Source organism: Chrysemys picta, chromosome 2 (genome assembly GCF_011386835.1).
Source record: "Chrysemys picta bellii isolate R12L10 chromosome 2, ASM1138683v2, whole genome shotgun sequence".
Classification (NCBI taxonomy): Eukaryota; Metazoa; Chordata; order Testudines; family Emydidae; genus Chrysemys; species Chrysemys picta.
The window spans coordinates 3,283,921-3,298,919 of NC_088792.1; the positions used below are offsets into that span (position 1 = coordinate 3,283,921).

General features: G+C 53.9%; 2 protein-coding genes and 1 long non-coding RNA gene across 7 annotated transcripts in view; 2 read left to right on the top strand and 1 right to left on the bottom strand.

Moving 5' to 3' along the window:
* The first annotated feature begins 451 nt into the window (after positions 1–451).
* LOC101939363 (zinc finger protein 777-like) overlaps positions 452–14,999 on the top strand; it is a 74,613-nt gene continuing 60,065 nt past the window's right edge. The window contains exon 1 of one of the 3 annotated variants that reach the window (XM_065586539.1): positions 452–860. The gene's annotated coding sequence lies outside the window, so the exon portion shown is untranslated. The remainder of the gene's footprint in view (positions 861–14,999) is intronic. The other 2 variants (XM_065586546.1, XM_065586545.1) reach the window with 2 other exon arrangements.
* Positions 851–10,524, top strand: LOC135981877 (zinc finger protein 777-like). 3 transcript variants are annotated; one of them, XM_065586610.1, is made up of 6 exons: positions 851–989; positions 2,012–2,401; positions 3,318–3,444; positions 4,382–4,495; positions 5,514–5,624; positions 6,122–10,524. In XM_065586610.1, the coding sequence occupies exons 1-6, from the start codon at positions 966–968 to the stop codon at positions 7,072–7,074; spliced, it is 1,719 nt and encodes a 572-aa protein (XP_065442682.1). In that variant the 5' UTR covers positions 851–965; the 3' UTR covers positions 7,075–10,524. The 3 variants fall into 3 exon arrangements, with proteins under 3 accessions (XP_065442682.1, XP_065442683.1, XP_065442684.1); XM_065586611.1 differs by having other exon boundaries at positions 6,125–10,524; XM_065586612.1 differs by having other exon boundaries at positions 3,363–3,444.
* LOC135981900 (uncharacterized) lies at positions 9,090–13,523 on the bottom strand. The gene is made up of 2 exons (XR_010599076.1): positions 11,018–13,523; positions 9,090–10,729 (listed from the first exon to the last, which is right to left on the bottom strand). It is a non-coding gene; the product is annotated as an uncharacterized LOC135981900 (long non-coding RNA).

Consider the following 14,999-nt stretch of genomic DNA (forward strand, 5'->3'; position numbering starts at 1 on the left):
ACTCAATAATGTCACTGTCCTTAACGTGCATCAAAACAATCCCAGGGAACTAGATGTAAAGAAGATTGCTGACAGTTTCATCCAGAAGGGACAGGGAGCTAGAATGCCTTTACCCTGGGACGCTAGTGAAGACAGCTTGTGATTTCAATGGTTTGAATATACTGTAATTCAGGATAATGTAATTATGTCGTTCATAACAATTGAATCATTATTAAAATAGACACATTCAATAACTAGAATTTGAAAGACCTGTATCAAGATGCTGAAAATAGCCTCCGCCCCAAACTGGCAGAGTGCCCCCCCCCTCTTCAAAAGCACCCACCGGCCAAACAAAACCCAGCACCTTTGTGTTCTGACTTTAGTGAGTGTATCTGAGCGAGCGAAGGGCTTGGTCCAGGGCAGCACCCAGCAACTGAGGCAAGTCAGGCCAATCTTCTGTGTCCTGTTGTTTCCCTTCTGTGAAATGGGAGCCCAGCCTTGCAGGCCACACAGCTCGCAACGGGCATGACTGGAGGGTGGCCCGTGGAGACCTCGATAACTGGGGGAAGGAAGCAGCACCTGACAGATCCCCCGACCCCCATCGCTGCGGGTCTCAACGCTCACACCGACCCCGCTGAGCTGGGGACCGCGGTTCGAGTCCAGGCTCCCGCCCTAGAGCCTTCGGAGCTGGGCCCAGGGAGGCGAGTGGTCAGCGACCGGAGGCGGCCCTGCCCCGGAGAGCGCCCGGCGCCGCGATCCCCCCGCCGCCAGGGGCCGCTGCCGCCCCGCTCCTCCCCGCCGCTCCCGGGCCCCGGCAGCCAGGCCGCGGCTCCCCCCGGCGGCGCTCGCTCTGCTCCGCCCGGCAGCGGGGCCGGCCCGTGGCGAGGCGAGGCGAGGCGGCGCCGGGACTCTGCCCAGCCCGGAGCGGGAGCGGAGCTCGGCCGGGCCGGGCCGGGCCCGCTGGAGAAGCCCCGCCCGGGGGGGCCATGGCCGAGCGGGCCGCTGCCCAGGTAAGGGCCCGGCGGGCGGGGGAGCCTCGGGCCCCGGGAGCTTCTCCCCGCCCGGCCTGGGCCCCGGGAGCCGGGCCGCGGGGAGCGCGGGGCTGCCCGGCCGGGCTGGGGACTGAGCCGCGCGGGGCAGGCGAGCCAGGGGTTTGCAGGAAGGGGGGCAGGCTGGTTGGCGCGGCAAACACCCCGCTCTTTGTGCCTTAGAAATAGCAAACAGCCGGCTGGTCACCTGGGTCTCGCCCGCCTCTCGCCCCAAACCTGTCCAGAGTCTTCCCTGCCTGCTCTGTTTGGTTGTTTGGGTTTTGGGGCGAGGGGGGGGGGGGGATTAAAACCGGGGCACGCAAGTGCAGAAGCCAAAATGTAAGCACCGAGTTTGCAAATCTTCGTCTTCTTGCATTGCGGGCAAACACGACAGCGCTGCTTTCTCCGGGTTACTTTGCCAGAAGCAGCAGCTGCCTTTTTCTCCAGGGCTCGTCTTGTGTGAGGGCCGGTAGGAAGGGCGATGTGCGGGAGCGCAGGAGATGCGGTCCACGTTATGCAAACCTCTGAGACCCCCTGAAACAGATTCGTGCGTTTTCCATCCTGCTAATGCTCCCTTTTACCGCCCCCTGTTGAGCGGGGAAATGCTATCTTAGCGGTTTTACGACAGTGTCCACACACACAAAAATTAATAAAATTAAAACGAACAGCTGTGAAAATATGCCAGGGAGATGTACAATTATTTCACTGGTTTAAAAATAGAAAACAACAGGCAAACCAGCAGGCTCCACATTGATATCTCAGAGGCTCACACTGTGGTCTAAGAAATCTCCCCCCGTCCCTTGTCTGTCAGTAAGGAACTGACTTAAGCTACACGGATATAGGGCACTTTTATATTGAAGTCAAAGTGCCCTCATGTGGGGACTGCAGTTTCTTAACTGATTTAGTTAAATTGGTACAACGATCTCATGTAGACAAGGGCTGGAGGAGACTCTCCTAGGTTGGATTGAGACCTCAACTCTCTCAATTTCTATCCTTGCACCCAGGCTCGGGAATGGGACATGGAGTCCCTGCACTCGGCTCCTCTGCAACCCCACGTTGTCCCCAAGCGAAGGGCTGTGGGAGAAACCCAGCTGCAAACGGCAGAGATCTCCCTGTGGACTGTAGTGGCTGCCATTCAAGCCGTGGAGAGGAAGGTGGATTCCCATGCCACGCAGTTACTGAGTCTGGAGGGCAGAACAGGGACAGCGGAGAAGAAAGTATCTGACACAGAGAAAGGAATGATGGAGTTTAGTAACCAACTGGCCATGCTGGGAACTCTGATCCAGGAGTACGGGGTGCTGCAGAGGAGGCTGGAGAACATGGAGAACCTGCTGAAGAACAGGAACTTCTGGATCCTGAGACTCCCCCCAGGCACTAAGGGAGAAGTCCCCAAGGTAACGATATCCCAGCTGGTGCTGAGAGGGAGCTATAATGTCTTGAAGCTGGATCAGATATTGAAAGGGGAATTGAAGAGAAACGATCCTCTCTTGTATCTTATGTGCTCTTTTATTTTAATATAATTTGTAGTGGGTGGTTTTCCTCCTCCACTCTCTCTAGCTGCTTCCATCCTTGCTTACCAAGTTATTTGGATTCTGTTCCATCACTGCTTCTCTGGGCAGTTTGATTTCTGTGGAGCTAAGAGGAATAAGAAGGGCTTTTACAAATTTATCCAAGGAGAAAGAAATTGATAAATGATCAGGCAGATGTGCTGAATTGCTCTTTTAAATTTGTCTTTAATGAGAAAAATAAAACAAGGTGTTTGAGCAGTGAAGAGGCAAGGAAGGCCTTGATGGTGTAGCTGCTGATGTATATAAAACAGATTTCAGGTAAGGAGGCTATATTATATATCTGAGCAGGTCACGGTAACATGAATCCTAGGGACCAAGAGGAACAGAAGCGATAAGCACTGAAGGTTAATAAAGGACATATTTTGGCACATAGAATTGCTTTTTTTTTTTTTTTTGGATTGAATTGCAAGATTCTCATCTGATTTAGCACACCAACTCAGGGTGTGTAGCCCTGCTGAAGTCACATGAGTAAAGACTTCCTGAGTGATTGAGGGTTTGGAGGACAGGGCCCCTTAGGCACTGTCTGAACACAAATAAAGCATTTAATTTAGTGTCTTGTAGTCATACTACAAGCATTAATCTAGATTGGGTGGGTATTGGCATTGTTACCTGTATAAAAATCTGAGGGAAGGCCCAGAAACAAAGGGCAAACCCTAAGTTAAGTGGATATTGTCATGTTAACATCGTGTTTTGTTTTTAATTCTTTACCTATATTACAAATGGTTAACCCTTGTGATTTCAGGTGCCAGTGACGTTCGATGATGTTTCTGTCTATTTCTCTGAGCAGGAGTGGGGGAAATTGGATGATTGGCAGAAAGACCTTTACAAGAACGTGATGAAAGGCAACTATGAATCATTGATCTCACTGGGTAAGGATCAGTTTTCTTTCACTCATCTGTTAGAATGTCAGTGATCTCGGAAGCAAACCCTAGAGATGGTCCTTCTAGGACTGGGGGAGGAGAGCAAGCTTGCAGTGCTGTTGCTAGTGCTATATCCATTCTGTGGATAAAGGCCTTCAGTCCACAGGTGCACCAGGCGCCTTTCACCAGCAATGATAATTCAGTGGAGCAGCGCTTAGAGCCTTCACTCGTTCCTTCCATTCAGCAGAGAATGAGAGATCTGCAGTGATTGCTGTCTGCAGCTTTCCAGCCCTGAATAACAGTTCCCTATCATCGTACCTGTTCAGCCTACACACCCTGGTGCTGATACAGTTTGACTATCCCAGGCCTGCTCTGTGCATTGTGAATGTGCTATTGGATGGGCTGGACTCGGCGGAGGGCTGTGACTCGTGGGTCTGGGGCTCTTGCCAAGGGTGGTGAGTGAAGACTCTGGTGCTCGCTGTCATTACTTTGCTGTGCTGGGTGTTCTCTCTCTCCCTTAGTGTTTGGATTGTAGTCCCAGCCTTTAAAATGTCTCCTAGTTTCTGGTATCACGAACCTCAAGAGCTAAACACTCAGGAGAAGGAAGGAAGCAATAGTCAGGAAGCTGATACACAGCAAATCTTACAGCTTTATTCGGTTGTGCCTTTGGATGTCTGAATTTGGGAGCGTGGAGAGGGGGAAGCAACCCACCAGTCCCTCGCTCCTAGCAGCCAGCTCTCTCACGGCTTGTATGAGGGCACTGCAGCTTGAAATAGGCACGCAGAAAACTGGGCTTCTCACCAGGCTGTCTGCCTGCAGGAATGGAGGGCTCCTCCCTGCACCTGAACTGGGAGGGCAGATTGGTTTAAAATCATTGTTGTCTGTAAATAATACTCCGTACCTATGACTAACCCTCCCGCCCCTTCCTGTCCTCTCACATGAACAGACTACGCCATCTCCAAACCTGACCTTCTGTCCCGGATTGAACGGGGGGAGGAGCCGTGGGAGGGGACTCAGGAGGACTCCGAGGAGAGCGTGATCCCAATGGAGCCTAGCACAGGTGAGTTATGTGGAGTGTCATAAGGTGCTTTGCTGGCAGATGTACGAGAGGAAGGATGGCTCAGTGGTCAGGGCACTAGCCGGGGACCTGGGAGACTCAGGTTCAATTCCTTCTCTGCCACAGACTTTCTTTGCAACCTTGTTGTCTATATGCCCTATCTGCAAAATGCACTTCCCTACCTCACAGAGGGTGTTCTGAGGATAAATACTTGGGGTGAGGGGTCTCAGATTATAATAATGGAGGCTTTGTAAGCACAATAGGTAGGTAAAATAGTGCTGCACAGAGTTGGATGCACAGATCGAGAAGGAGGGGCTCTGCAAGAACAGGAGCTCCCTCTGGCTGTGGAGTGTGAGGTGGTTTTTTACTCATTGGGTACACCGGATGACACAGAGAGAGCGATGAGTGAAGCCACAGAGTTGGCTGGTTTGGAAGCAGTTTGCTCTAACTTCAGCCAGCCAGGATGGAGAGAGCCATGGAGGGGTTCGGAGATGGAAAAGAAGCCAGGAAAGCTTACGTGCCTTCTCTGGTGCAGAATAGGGTGAGCTCCCTGGAGCTGAGGGCCAGGAATTAGGAAATGCAACACAGAAGGGTTTGTACTAGGTGCGTGATTATGGTAGGACCCATATTTCAGCAGAGATAGAGGAAGGTAAGGACTGAGCCTTTGCCCACTGGCCAAGATTTTCCAAAGGGACTAGCGACTCTGAGTGCCATAACGTTCGGGTGCAAGTGCAAAGAGCCGTGAAATCCAGCCTGGTTCCCCGCCATACACACCAAACTTCTCTACTGGCCTAAAAATCGGGAACCAACAAAAGCTGCATCTTCACTGCCTTATTTTGTGCAATCCTCTCTCCTTGCATCATGTTGTACCTAGCCTAGACTGTAGCACCTTTCAGCATGGGCTGTGTCCCTTTCTCTCTGTATAGCACCTGGGTGCGCTGTGTAAATGTTAGCTAATAGAAACGTGTGAATGGGTGGATGTTAGCTAATCACAATGCGATTTCTCTCCCCTTGCAAACAGAATCGCTGAGCCTTACTCATGACATTGTATCGTGGGTAAAACAAGAAGACCTGTACATCAGGGATCAGTGGGACTCAGAGGAGAGAGAGATCTCTACAGAGCCCAACACAGGTGAGCGAGTGATTGGAATGACTCAGTGAGTGCAACAGGAATCTGTCAGTCAGGAGAGACTTTTGTCAGCTCTTAGTGTCCTGTCTTGTCAGATAATCCTCTCTCTCAAACTGCATTTCTCGGATCACTTTCGCAGGACTCAGTCACAGCTTCTCACCAGGCCTGATTTCCATTCAGCCATCTCTTTTTGGGCTCTTTGGAAGGTGGGTTGGAATGGAATTGGTGGTTCTCCTTTTTATGCCAAAGGGACGTTCTCCTCTAAGTCTCTTAGCCTGGCGCCTCTCTTCCTTGGCTGGCACTGAGGTACTGTGGTTGCACCAGAAGTCCCTGCTCGCTGTCTCCCTGTGTAGGGGTGTTAGAGTGGGGCAGTAAGTTGGAGACAGTTTTCTCAGGCAGATGGTGCCTGGCAGCAGAAAGATGGCAGGGTGCTGAGAGGCAGGTGGTGGATGGACAAGGGGCAGAAAACTAACAACTCTTGGTTTCTCCTCTGAGTCCAGCAGATGACGAGGATGTAGTCAAAGCTGAGGAGGGAATCCCGGTGAGCCTGGAGTTGTACAGCACGTTGCCTGGACGACCAGAAGAGACTGTTTTCCAGTACCCTGAGCAGGAACCTATCTGTGATGATCAGGGCAACGTTAGCATCCAGGGAGAATACCCTGATGGGAACAGACTGGGGGACTCGGCTGCAGGCGAGGGAGACTTCAGTAACTTCACCACAATCATTGTCCAAGAGGAGAGCCTCCCAGGAGAGGCACCGTACATCTGTTCTGAATGTGGGAAAAGCTTCCTCTACGAGCAGCAGTGCGTACTGCACCAGAGGATTCATGACGGAGCCCACACGCCTCCTGAGCGCAGGGAGAGCTTCAAGCAAAACCACTGTCTCAAATCCTGCCCACAGAGCCAGCTGGGTGAGAGACTCTATAACTGCCCTGAGTGCGAGCGGAGCTTCCCTCACAAGTCGAGCCTCAGCAAACATCAGCTCTCCCACACGGGGGACCGGCCGTACACCTGTGCTGAGTGCAAGAAGAGTTTCCGGTTGAAGATCAACCTCATGATACACCAGAGGAGTCACGCGGGGAAGAGCAGGGGCTTGTATATCTGCAATGAATGTGGGAGGGGCTTTAACCACCATTCGAACTTCATTAGGCACCAGATGATCCACACTGGGGAGAGACCCTATGGCTGCACCGAGTGCGGGAAAACCTTCATGCGGAAGGAGCACCTCCTGACCCACCGGCGCCTGCACACGGGAGAGCGGCCCTACCAGTGCACCGAGTGCCGGAAGAGCTTCACCCGCAAGCAGCACCTGGTGGGACACCAACGCATCCACACGGGGGAGAAACTCTGGGGGACGCTGGCAGCACAGAGACGCTTGCACGACCTGCCAGGCAAAGCGCACAGGGGAGAGCCTGTGTCGCTGCACTCGATGCACAAGGAGTTCCCCCCGTAGATGCTGTGTTAAATGCTACCAGGGAGCTCTGGCTGGGGACAATGATCATGATGGCATCTGAGCAAGGGAGTGAGACCAAGTCTCTGGGTGTTGAACAGAGAACTAAATATCAGCGGGATGATCTGTGGAGAGGTCTAGGCTGCTGCTTTGTTAACAGTTGAGTCCATTCCCACTATGGCAAAAAAACAGCTAGGCAGCCTCAGTGCTCCATGGGAAGCTTGTTGTTCTTTTCCTGTGTTTCTCTCTTGCTAATTCATTACACTAAAGGTAGTTGCATCTTTCTTAAACCACCGAGAGCTACTTTTCAGTGTTCATAGGTGTTTGGCCTGTCAATCGGGATTCCCAGCTTGGGGTAGGCAGGTAAGGTGCCCTTTGGAAAGGGGAAACCATCTCTGTCAGTTAATGGAACACGTTCACTTTTACCATTTTTAATCATTGTCACTGGCTCATGTTTAGTGTTCTTGATGGCAGCGGACATCTTTCCCTTGGGGCTGTCTCGGGCACCATTCAAATGATGGATTCCGTGCTGGAGACATCACAGGGCTGCTATTAACCTGTGAGCATCGTGAAATCGGGATAAATGTCCAGGAGCCCATTGAAGTAACAGACTGCTTGGGGGACATTTTCAGCAGTGCCTGAGTGACTCAGTCCCATTGACTTTCCAGAAGAGGGTCGAACGGGGACTTGTCCACCTGGGCCTGTCCCCCAAGGGAAGTAGCTGGTTAATATTTACATTCCTCTGTTCCAATAGTTCTAAACCTGCAGCCTGCATGCGGCCCAATTAGCACACAGCTAAAGGCTTCCGGGCTGCACGGTGGGGGCCAGGCTGCCTGGTGCGGCGGGGGTCCAGGGCTGCTGCCCGGCCCCGCACAGCACGGGGCCTGGGGTCCAGGGCTACCGCCTGGCCCCAAAAGGTCTGGGGTTTGGGTCCGGCCTGCCGCCCGGCTGCCCTGCCACCCGGCCCCATGCGGCCGGGTCCAGGGTCAGGGTTCCTGCCTGACCACACACAGTGGGGTCCAGGGTCCCTGCTGCCTGGCCCCCCGCCCGGGGCTCTGCTCCTGGCCCCACTCTGTCGAGGGGTCTCTGAGTGGGAGGTGCTGAGATTAGAGGGTCTGTGGGAGGAAATTCGGGGGTGGGGGGATGGGCACGTGCTTTGGTTCTCAACCTGTGGCCCAGGTAACACATTGTGGGCCTCGTATACGGCCCACAATGATAAATAGGTTGAGAACCACTGCTCTGTTAGTATCCATGTGAGTAGAGCTGTTACCCTGAGAGTCATTCACATGTGCGTTCTCTCAAATCCTCTTTTCAAAATGCACAATAATAAAATGTACAATCAACAGCAAAACAAAGATACCATCAGAAACAGACCATCTGCCAAATGCAGCTCAGCCGGCCGCGCAGCATCAGTATGTTTCATTGCACTTCTCCGTCTGGTCTGAAATGCCATGATACATGGGGAGTGATTTCAAAAGAATTCTTACTTGAAGTGTTTGAGATAATTACAAAAAAAAGCTTATGGAAAAAATTGTCAGATGATTAAGATCCTCAGAGGTACCGTCCATATCTGCCTGATTGTGAATTCCATACCCCCATAATGGAGCAGTTACTGACCCCATTGATTTCCGGGGGACTGAGCATAGGATAAATGCTCACCAGTGAGAGAAAGAGGGTTTGGGTCCAGCCTACACAAGCTAGGAGGGAACGGTGGGGCTGAGACCAGCTTGTTGTGCATGTAGAAGTCTTTGAGACTGGCCCAAGGGTCCTTTATTGTTAAATTACAACATTGATATTGTGGTAGCACCTCAAGGCCGCAACCAGGTCAGGGCCCCATTGTGTTGTTCACTGTATAGACGTAATACAGGACAGTCCCTGGCCCAAAGAGCCTACAGTTTGCAAGACAAGATGCAACAGGTAGATGAGACAAATGAGTGGGGGAGACTACAAATATTTAGCCGGATGCTCTCCACCTGCCTAGCCATTATCAGTTTCCAATGTGCATTTTGGAAGACGTGAGTTTTGAGGAGAGATTTGAAGGACAAGGTGTGGTGGCTTTATGGATTTTGACTGGGAGCTTTCCCCACAAGTAAGTGGTGTTTTGAGAGAAGTGGAGAATCAGCAGTGGAACCTGGCATCATTGGTGGAGCAAAGGCTGAGTCAACGTTGCGCTGAGGGAAGAGGTCCGATCGGGTAGGACTACATTGTGGAGGACTTTGTGTTTGATGTGATACAAGAGGAGGGGCCAGTGGAGGGAAAGAGAGGATGACAGTGATGAACCAGGAACAGGACTTTAGCCACACCATTTTGAATGTGTCTGAGGGCTGCGAGATTGCTGACATTGAGGAAGAGAGAGTCAAGATGTGAGATGATCAAAGCTTGGACAAGAATTCTGGCCACATGGGCAAAGATGAAAGGTCAGACACTGGAGATGTGGTGCAGTAAGAAATGGCAAGATATAGACATGGCCTGGACTTAAAGGAGATTTAAAGGAGAGAGATGAGTCAAAAATGTTATCCAGTGATAGAAGGGGCGAGAGGATAGCTTTGGGGGAAAGATCAGGAGCTCTGTTTTGGCCATGTTAAGTCTGAGTTGACCGCTAGACCTCCACAAGAAGATTTCAGAAAGACAGGCTGTGTCCTGTTGTGGCCATGAGTGAAGAAAGGCCCCCAGCAGAACAGAGTGGGGGTATCCATGTCTCAGCAGTTGCTTTTGGGGGGAGGCAGGCTGAGCTTCCTACACCCCAGAGAGAGGGGGTGGAAACAATTTTTCTGATCCATCACATGGGTCTGCAACCTGTGAGTGGGTTTAGGAAATGCCCTGGCCAGGCAGGTCTGCACCAAAGTTGGTATTTAGCAGGTGTTTCCCAGGCATCAATTGGCTCAAGAAGGTTCGGATATTCAGCTTCGTTTTATTGCCAGGTTGAAGCCACTGCGGGTATGTCTACACTGCAGTTAGACGCCCGTGGCAGCTGGCTTAGGCTAATTGCAGTGTAGACATTCAAGCTTGGGGCAGGAGTCTGGCATCTAGGACCTGAGAGGTGAATGTCTACACACTGCAATTAAACAGCCCCTTAGCCGAGTCAGCTGGCGCGGGCCAGCAGTGGGTGTCTAATTGCAATGTAGACATTCCCAGTTTCACCCATGGAGTGAGAGAGACCTGTATGTTTTCATACCACTGGCTGTAATAATCCAGCTTGGATCCCTCTAGAGCAGCAGTTCTCAACTAGGGGTATGCATACCCCGGGGGGAACGCAGAGGTCTTCCAGGGGTACATCAACTCATCTAGATATTTGTCTAGTTTTACAACAGGCTACATAAAAAGCACTAGTGAAGTCAGTACAAACTAAAACTTCATACAGACAGTGACTTGTTTATACTGCTCTATATACTATACACTGAAATGTAAGTACAATATTCCAATTGATTTATTTTATAAATGCTGTGACATTTTTATATTTTTCTATCTGATTTTGTAAGCAAGTAATTTTTAAGTGAGGTAAAACTTGGGGTACACAAGACAAATCAGACGCCTGAAAGGGGTACAGTAGTTTGGAAAGGTTGAGAGCCACTGCTTTAGAGGGTTCTCCTTTCCTCCAGGGCTATCTGCTATGGGTTGCTGTGGTTTAAGCCTGCTATGTCTGTGCAAAGCCGTGTGTCTGAGGGTACATCTACACTACAGCGGGGAGTCGATTTAAGATACGCAAATTCAGCTACGTGAATAGCGTAGCTGAATTCGACGTATTGCAGCCGACTTACCCCGTTGTGAGGACGGCGGCAAAATCGACTTCTGCCGCTTTTTGTCGGCGGCGCTTACTACCACCTCCGCTGGTGGAGTTAGAGCGCCGATTCGGGGATCGATTGTCGCGTCCCGACGGGACGCGATAAATCGATCCCCGAGAGGTCGATTTCTACCCGCCGATTCAGGCGGGTAGTATAGACCAGACCTGAGTGTAACACCTGTGCCAACAAAGCTAGCTTGTCTCTGATGCAGCCAGTGCAGCAGTCTGCACCACTTTAGGTCCACACTTTGGAGAGACAGGCATCGCTTCAAGCTGAAATGGTGAAGCTGAGTGTTGCCAGAATCAATGGTTACTGCAACAGTTCAGCGTATCCATATCCCTCACCAGTGTTAGCTGGGCCATTGTGTGCGGGACATTCGTGCTGCCCCCAGCCATTACTGTACCACTGCATTGTGGTGCTTAGCCCATACATGTTTAGCACAGCTCCCCAGAGTGGGAGGAGGGGTAGTTGTGGGAAGCACTTGATGTGGTGGAGCAAGTGCCCACCTCAGTCAGGAAGGGGTTAATAAGCACCCATAGGCACAATCAACTCCCAAACTGGCACATCTGTGAAACCTGCTGCACCAGGCAAAGGGCAGCTCCCTAAAAGAGAGGTACCAAGCCCTGTAAGGGTGGCACTCGGGGGGAAACAGAGCCAGGGCCTGGAGCTCCCTGAATCCACAGAACCAGGATGCTGACTAGGAAGGCTGCTGAAGATCCTCTGCTGCCCAAGTCCTCTGGATAAGCAGAGGAACCTTCTTGGAATTATTTTAGTTCCTTGGAGCCCAGGACGCTCAGACTGACAAGGGGTTAAAGAAACCCACCTTTGACTTAAGAGACTGACTTGTTTGCCTTGCAAGACAAGCCGGGTGGATCCAGACTGCGTTGGGGTTGCAGGACTGTTCTACTTTCCCTTTTTGTTCAACGACTGCTGGGGGAGGGCAGAACTACTCCCCTGATACTTGTATCTGGAAACACACAGCTCCTCTGCAGATCAACTCTGTAACAACCCCAGCACCCAAAGGAAGACACTGGGAACAAAAGGAGGTGCCCTTACCCACGCCCCAAAGGGGGCACTCTAGAGGTAAATCCTTTGACACCTGCTATGCTGTGTGTGGCCAGAAGGATATTCTGGGATTTTGTAATAAGCATCCTGGAACTCCCTGGGAACTGCTGCCGTTTCCTATATTCATCTCAACGTGGAGGAGAGAAGTGATTCATTCTGTCAGAAAGTCTAATTTGATTGAAATCTTGCTGAATCAGTTGGTGGCCAGGACTGGAGACTGGCAAGCAGAATTCCAGCAGAGTCCAGGCATAGGGGATGTGGATATTGCTGATATCCTAGAATCCATCTTGGAACTGCAGGCCCTGCCCCAGAAAAGGGGAAGTGAGGGCTTAGGCTGCTGATCGAGATGTCATTCCCTCCCACTGGAGGGACCTGCTGGCTACGGCTTGTCACTGCGATAAATGCCCCTTTGGAATCAGGACCCCTCCTCGTGCCAGAAACAACTCTGGTGGGAACCTGGCATGAGGACTGTAGCTGCAGAGCTTCTGACTGGGTACTGAGACTGGCTGTCGGTCATCTCTGGGCGGGGCTTGTCATGACCGTGGGACTCCAAGTGAAGTTATAGATTAAAGGGTTATGGATTCTGACGTACCGTGTAGCTGCCCAGAGCCAGTCATTCTGGGTGGTACTCCTAGCTTGGCTGGGCAGTGGACGGTGCTCTGCAGATCTAAACTGCCCATGTGGCACTCCCATACTACAGTGAGAGGCACTATAGGAAAAACCTAGTGTCACTGAGCAAAATGGTGCATTGCTTAAAAAGAGGAGACTGGGGGGTAGGGCAGTTAACTGAGGGGTGGTATTTCTAGCTCAGCCACTGAGCTGCTGGGTAATCCTGGGCCAGTTTCTGTGCCTCTGTTCCTCTCCCTGTCTTGGATTGTGAAGCCCTTGGGGCAGAGACCAACCATCTCACTATGTGACTGTACAGCGTTCGGTTCCCAATCTCTCTGGGGGTCTCCAGGGCTGCTGCTCTGACTACTAATAAAAGGGAAGACTGGTACCTTGTGAGAATTTTCGGAATTCCTCAAGGGCGTTGGTGTGAGAGAGACAAGGTGGGCGAGGTTGTATCTTTTCTCTGGTGGTAAAAGAAACAAGTCGCTGTCAGAAGACAGAATAGGGGGCTGGATAGACCTTTGGCCTGACCTACTTTGGCCGTTCTTTCAAGCTACACCACCCTTCCGCAGGGCTGGGGATCCTCGTTCTCAGACAAGCGAATGAGAGTCCAGGGTGACGGGGTTAGGGCCGATCTATGCAGCCCTGCCGGCCCTGGGAGCAAGGGGCTTCCAACGCCGGCCCAGCTAACCTGGCTGCAGCGTTACCTAGAAGCGAGGATAGGGGCGGCGGATCTTACTGCAGGCGTGCACCCGTGTCCAAGGTTTTTGTTGCAGCCCTCAGGGTTACCAGCCTAACCTGGGGTAAGGGGTGTGAGGAAGAAGGGAGCCAGGCTTGTTGCCGGGCAGATGAGAGGAGATGGGGGAAGGCTGCAGGGTGCTCACCTGGCCCAGGGAGTTGGAGCCTTGTGATTGGGTGAACGCTGGAGGATGGAGGGCTGCCTAAGCCAATCGGAGTGGGGAGGCGGGGAGGTCAGCTCTGCCAGAGGGGAGCGCGTGCCCCCTGCCCCCACATGAGGGGAATGCAGGGGCGGCCAATTCCCCCCTCCCGCCTGAGGGAAGCAGGGGCCACGCCCACTCCCACTGTCTCTCCCCCGCCTGAGGGGATCACTCACCCCCCCCCGTGATTCCCCCCGCCTGAGGGGTGCGCTTACCCCCCACTTTCTCCCCCGCCTGAGGGGTGCGCTCACCCCCCCCACACTGTCTCTCCCGCCGCCTGAGGGGATCACTCACCCCCCCACTGTGTCTCTCCCCCGCCTGAGGGGATCACTCACCCCCCCCACACTCTCTCCCGCCGCCTGAGGGGATCGCTCACCCCCCCCCACTGTGTCTCTCCCCCGCCTGAGGGGATCACTCACCCCCCCCGTGCCTCCCCCCGCCTGAGGGGTGCGCTCACCCCCCCCACTGTGTCTCTCCCCCGCCTGAGGGGATCACTCACCCCCCCCACTGTGTCTCTTCCCCGCCTGAGGGGATCACTCACCCCCCCACTGTCTCTCCCCCGCCTGAGGGGTGCGCTCACCCCCCCCCACTGTCTCTCCCCCGCCTGAGGGGTGCGCTCACCCTCCCCCCACACTGTCTCTCCCCCGCCTGAGGGGATCACTCACCCCCTCACTGTGTCTCTCCCCCGCCTGAGGGGTGCGCTCACCCCCCCCCACTGTCTCTCCCCCGCCTGAGGGGATCACTCACCCCCCCGTGCCTCCCCCCGCCTGAGGGGTGCGCTCACCCCCCCCCCACTGTCTCTCCCCTGCCTGAGGGGTGCGCTCACCCCCACACACAGTCTCTTCCCTGCCTGACGGGATCACTCACCCCCCCACTGTGTGTCTCCCCCGCCTGAGGGGTGCGCTCACCCCCCCCCACTGTGTCTCTTCCCCGCCTGAGGGGAGCGCTCACCCCCCCCCCCCACTGTGTCTCTTCCCCGCCTGAGGGGAGCGCTCCCCCCCCCCACTGTCTCTCCCGCCGCCTGAGGGGAGCGCTCCCCCCCCCCACTGTGTCTCTTCCCCGCCTGAGGGGAGCGCTCACCCCCACACACTGTCTCTTCCCTGCCTGACGGGATCACTCACCACCCCCCACTGTCTCTCCCCCGCCTGAGGGGATCACTCACCCCCCCCACTGTGTGTCTCCCCCGCCTGAGGGGATCACTCACCCCCCCCACTGTCTCTCCCCCGCCTGAGGGGATCACTCACCCCCCCCCACTGTCTCTCCCCCGCCTGAGGGGATCACTCACCCCCCACCGTGCCTCCCCCCGCCTGAGGGGTGCGCTCACCCCCCCCACTGTCTCTCCCCCGCCTGAGGGGATCACTCACCCCCCACCGTGCCTCCCCCCGCCTGAGGGGTGCGCTCACCCCCCCCACTGTCTCTCCCCTGCCTGAGGGGTGCGCTCACCCCCCACTGTCTCTCCCCCGCCTGAGGGGATCACTCACCCCCCCCACTGTCTCTCCCCTGCTGAGGGGTGCGCTCACCCCCCCCACACTGT

Coding starts and splice junctions, on each gene's coding strand:
- LOC135981877 (XM_065586610.1), top strand. CDS start 966: ATGGCCGAGCGGGCCGCTGCCCAG. Junction 2,402..3,317: donor CTAAGGGAGAAGTCCCCAAG/GTAACGATATCC, acceptor TTGTGATTTCAG/GTGCCAGTGACGTTCGATGA. Junction 5,625..6,121: donor CTCTACAGAGCCCAACACAG/GTGAGCGAGTGA, acceptor CTCTGAGTCCAG/CAGATGACGAGGATGTAGTC.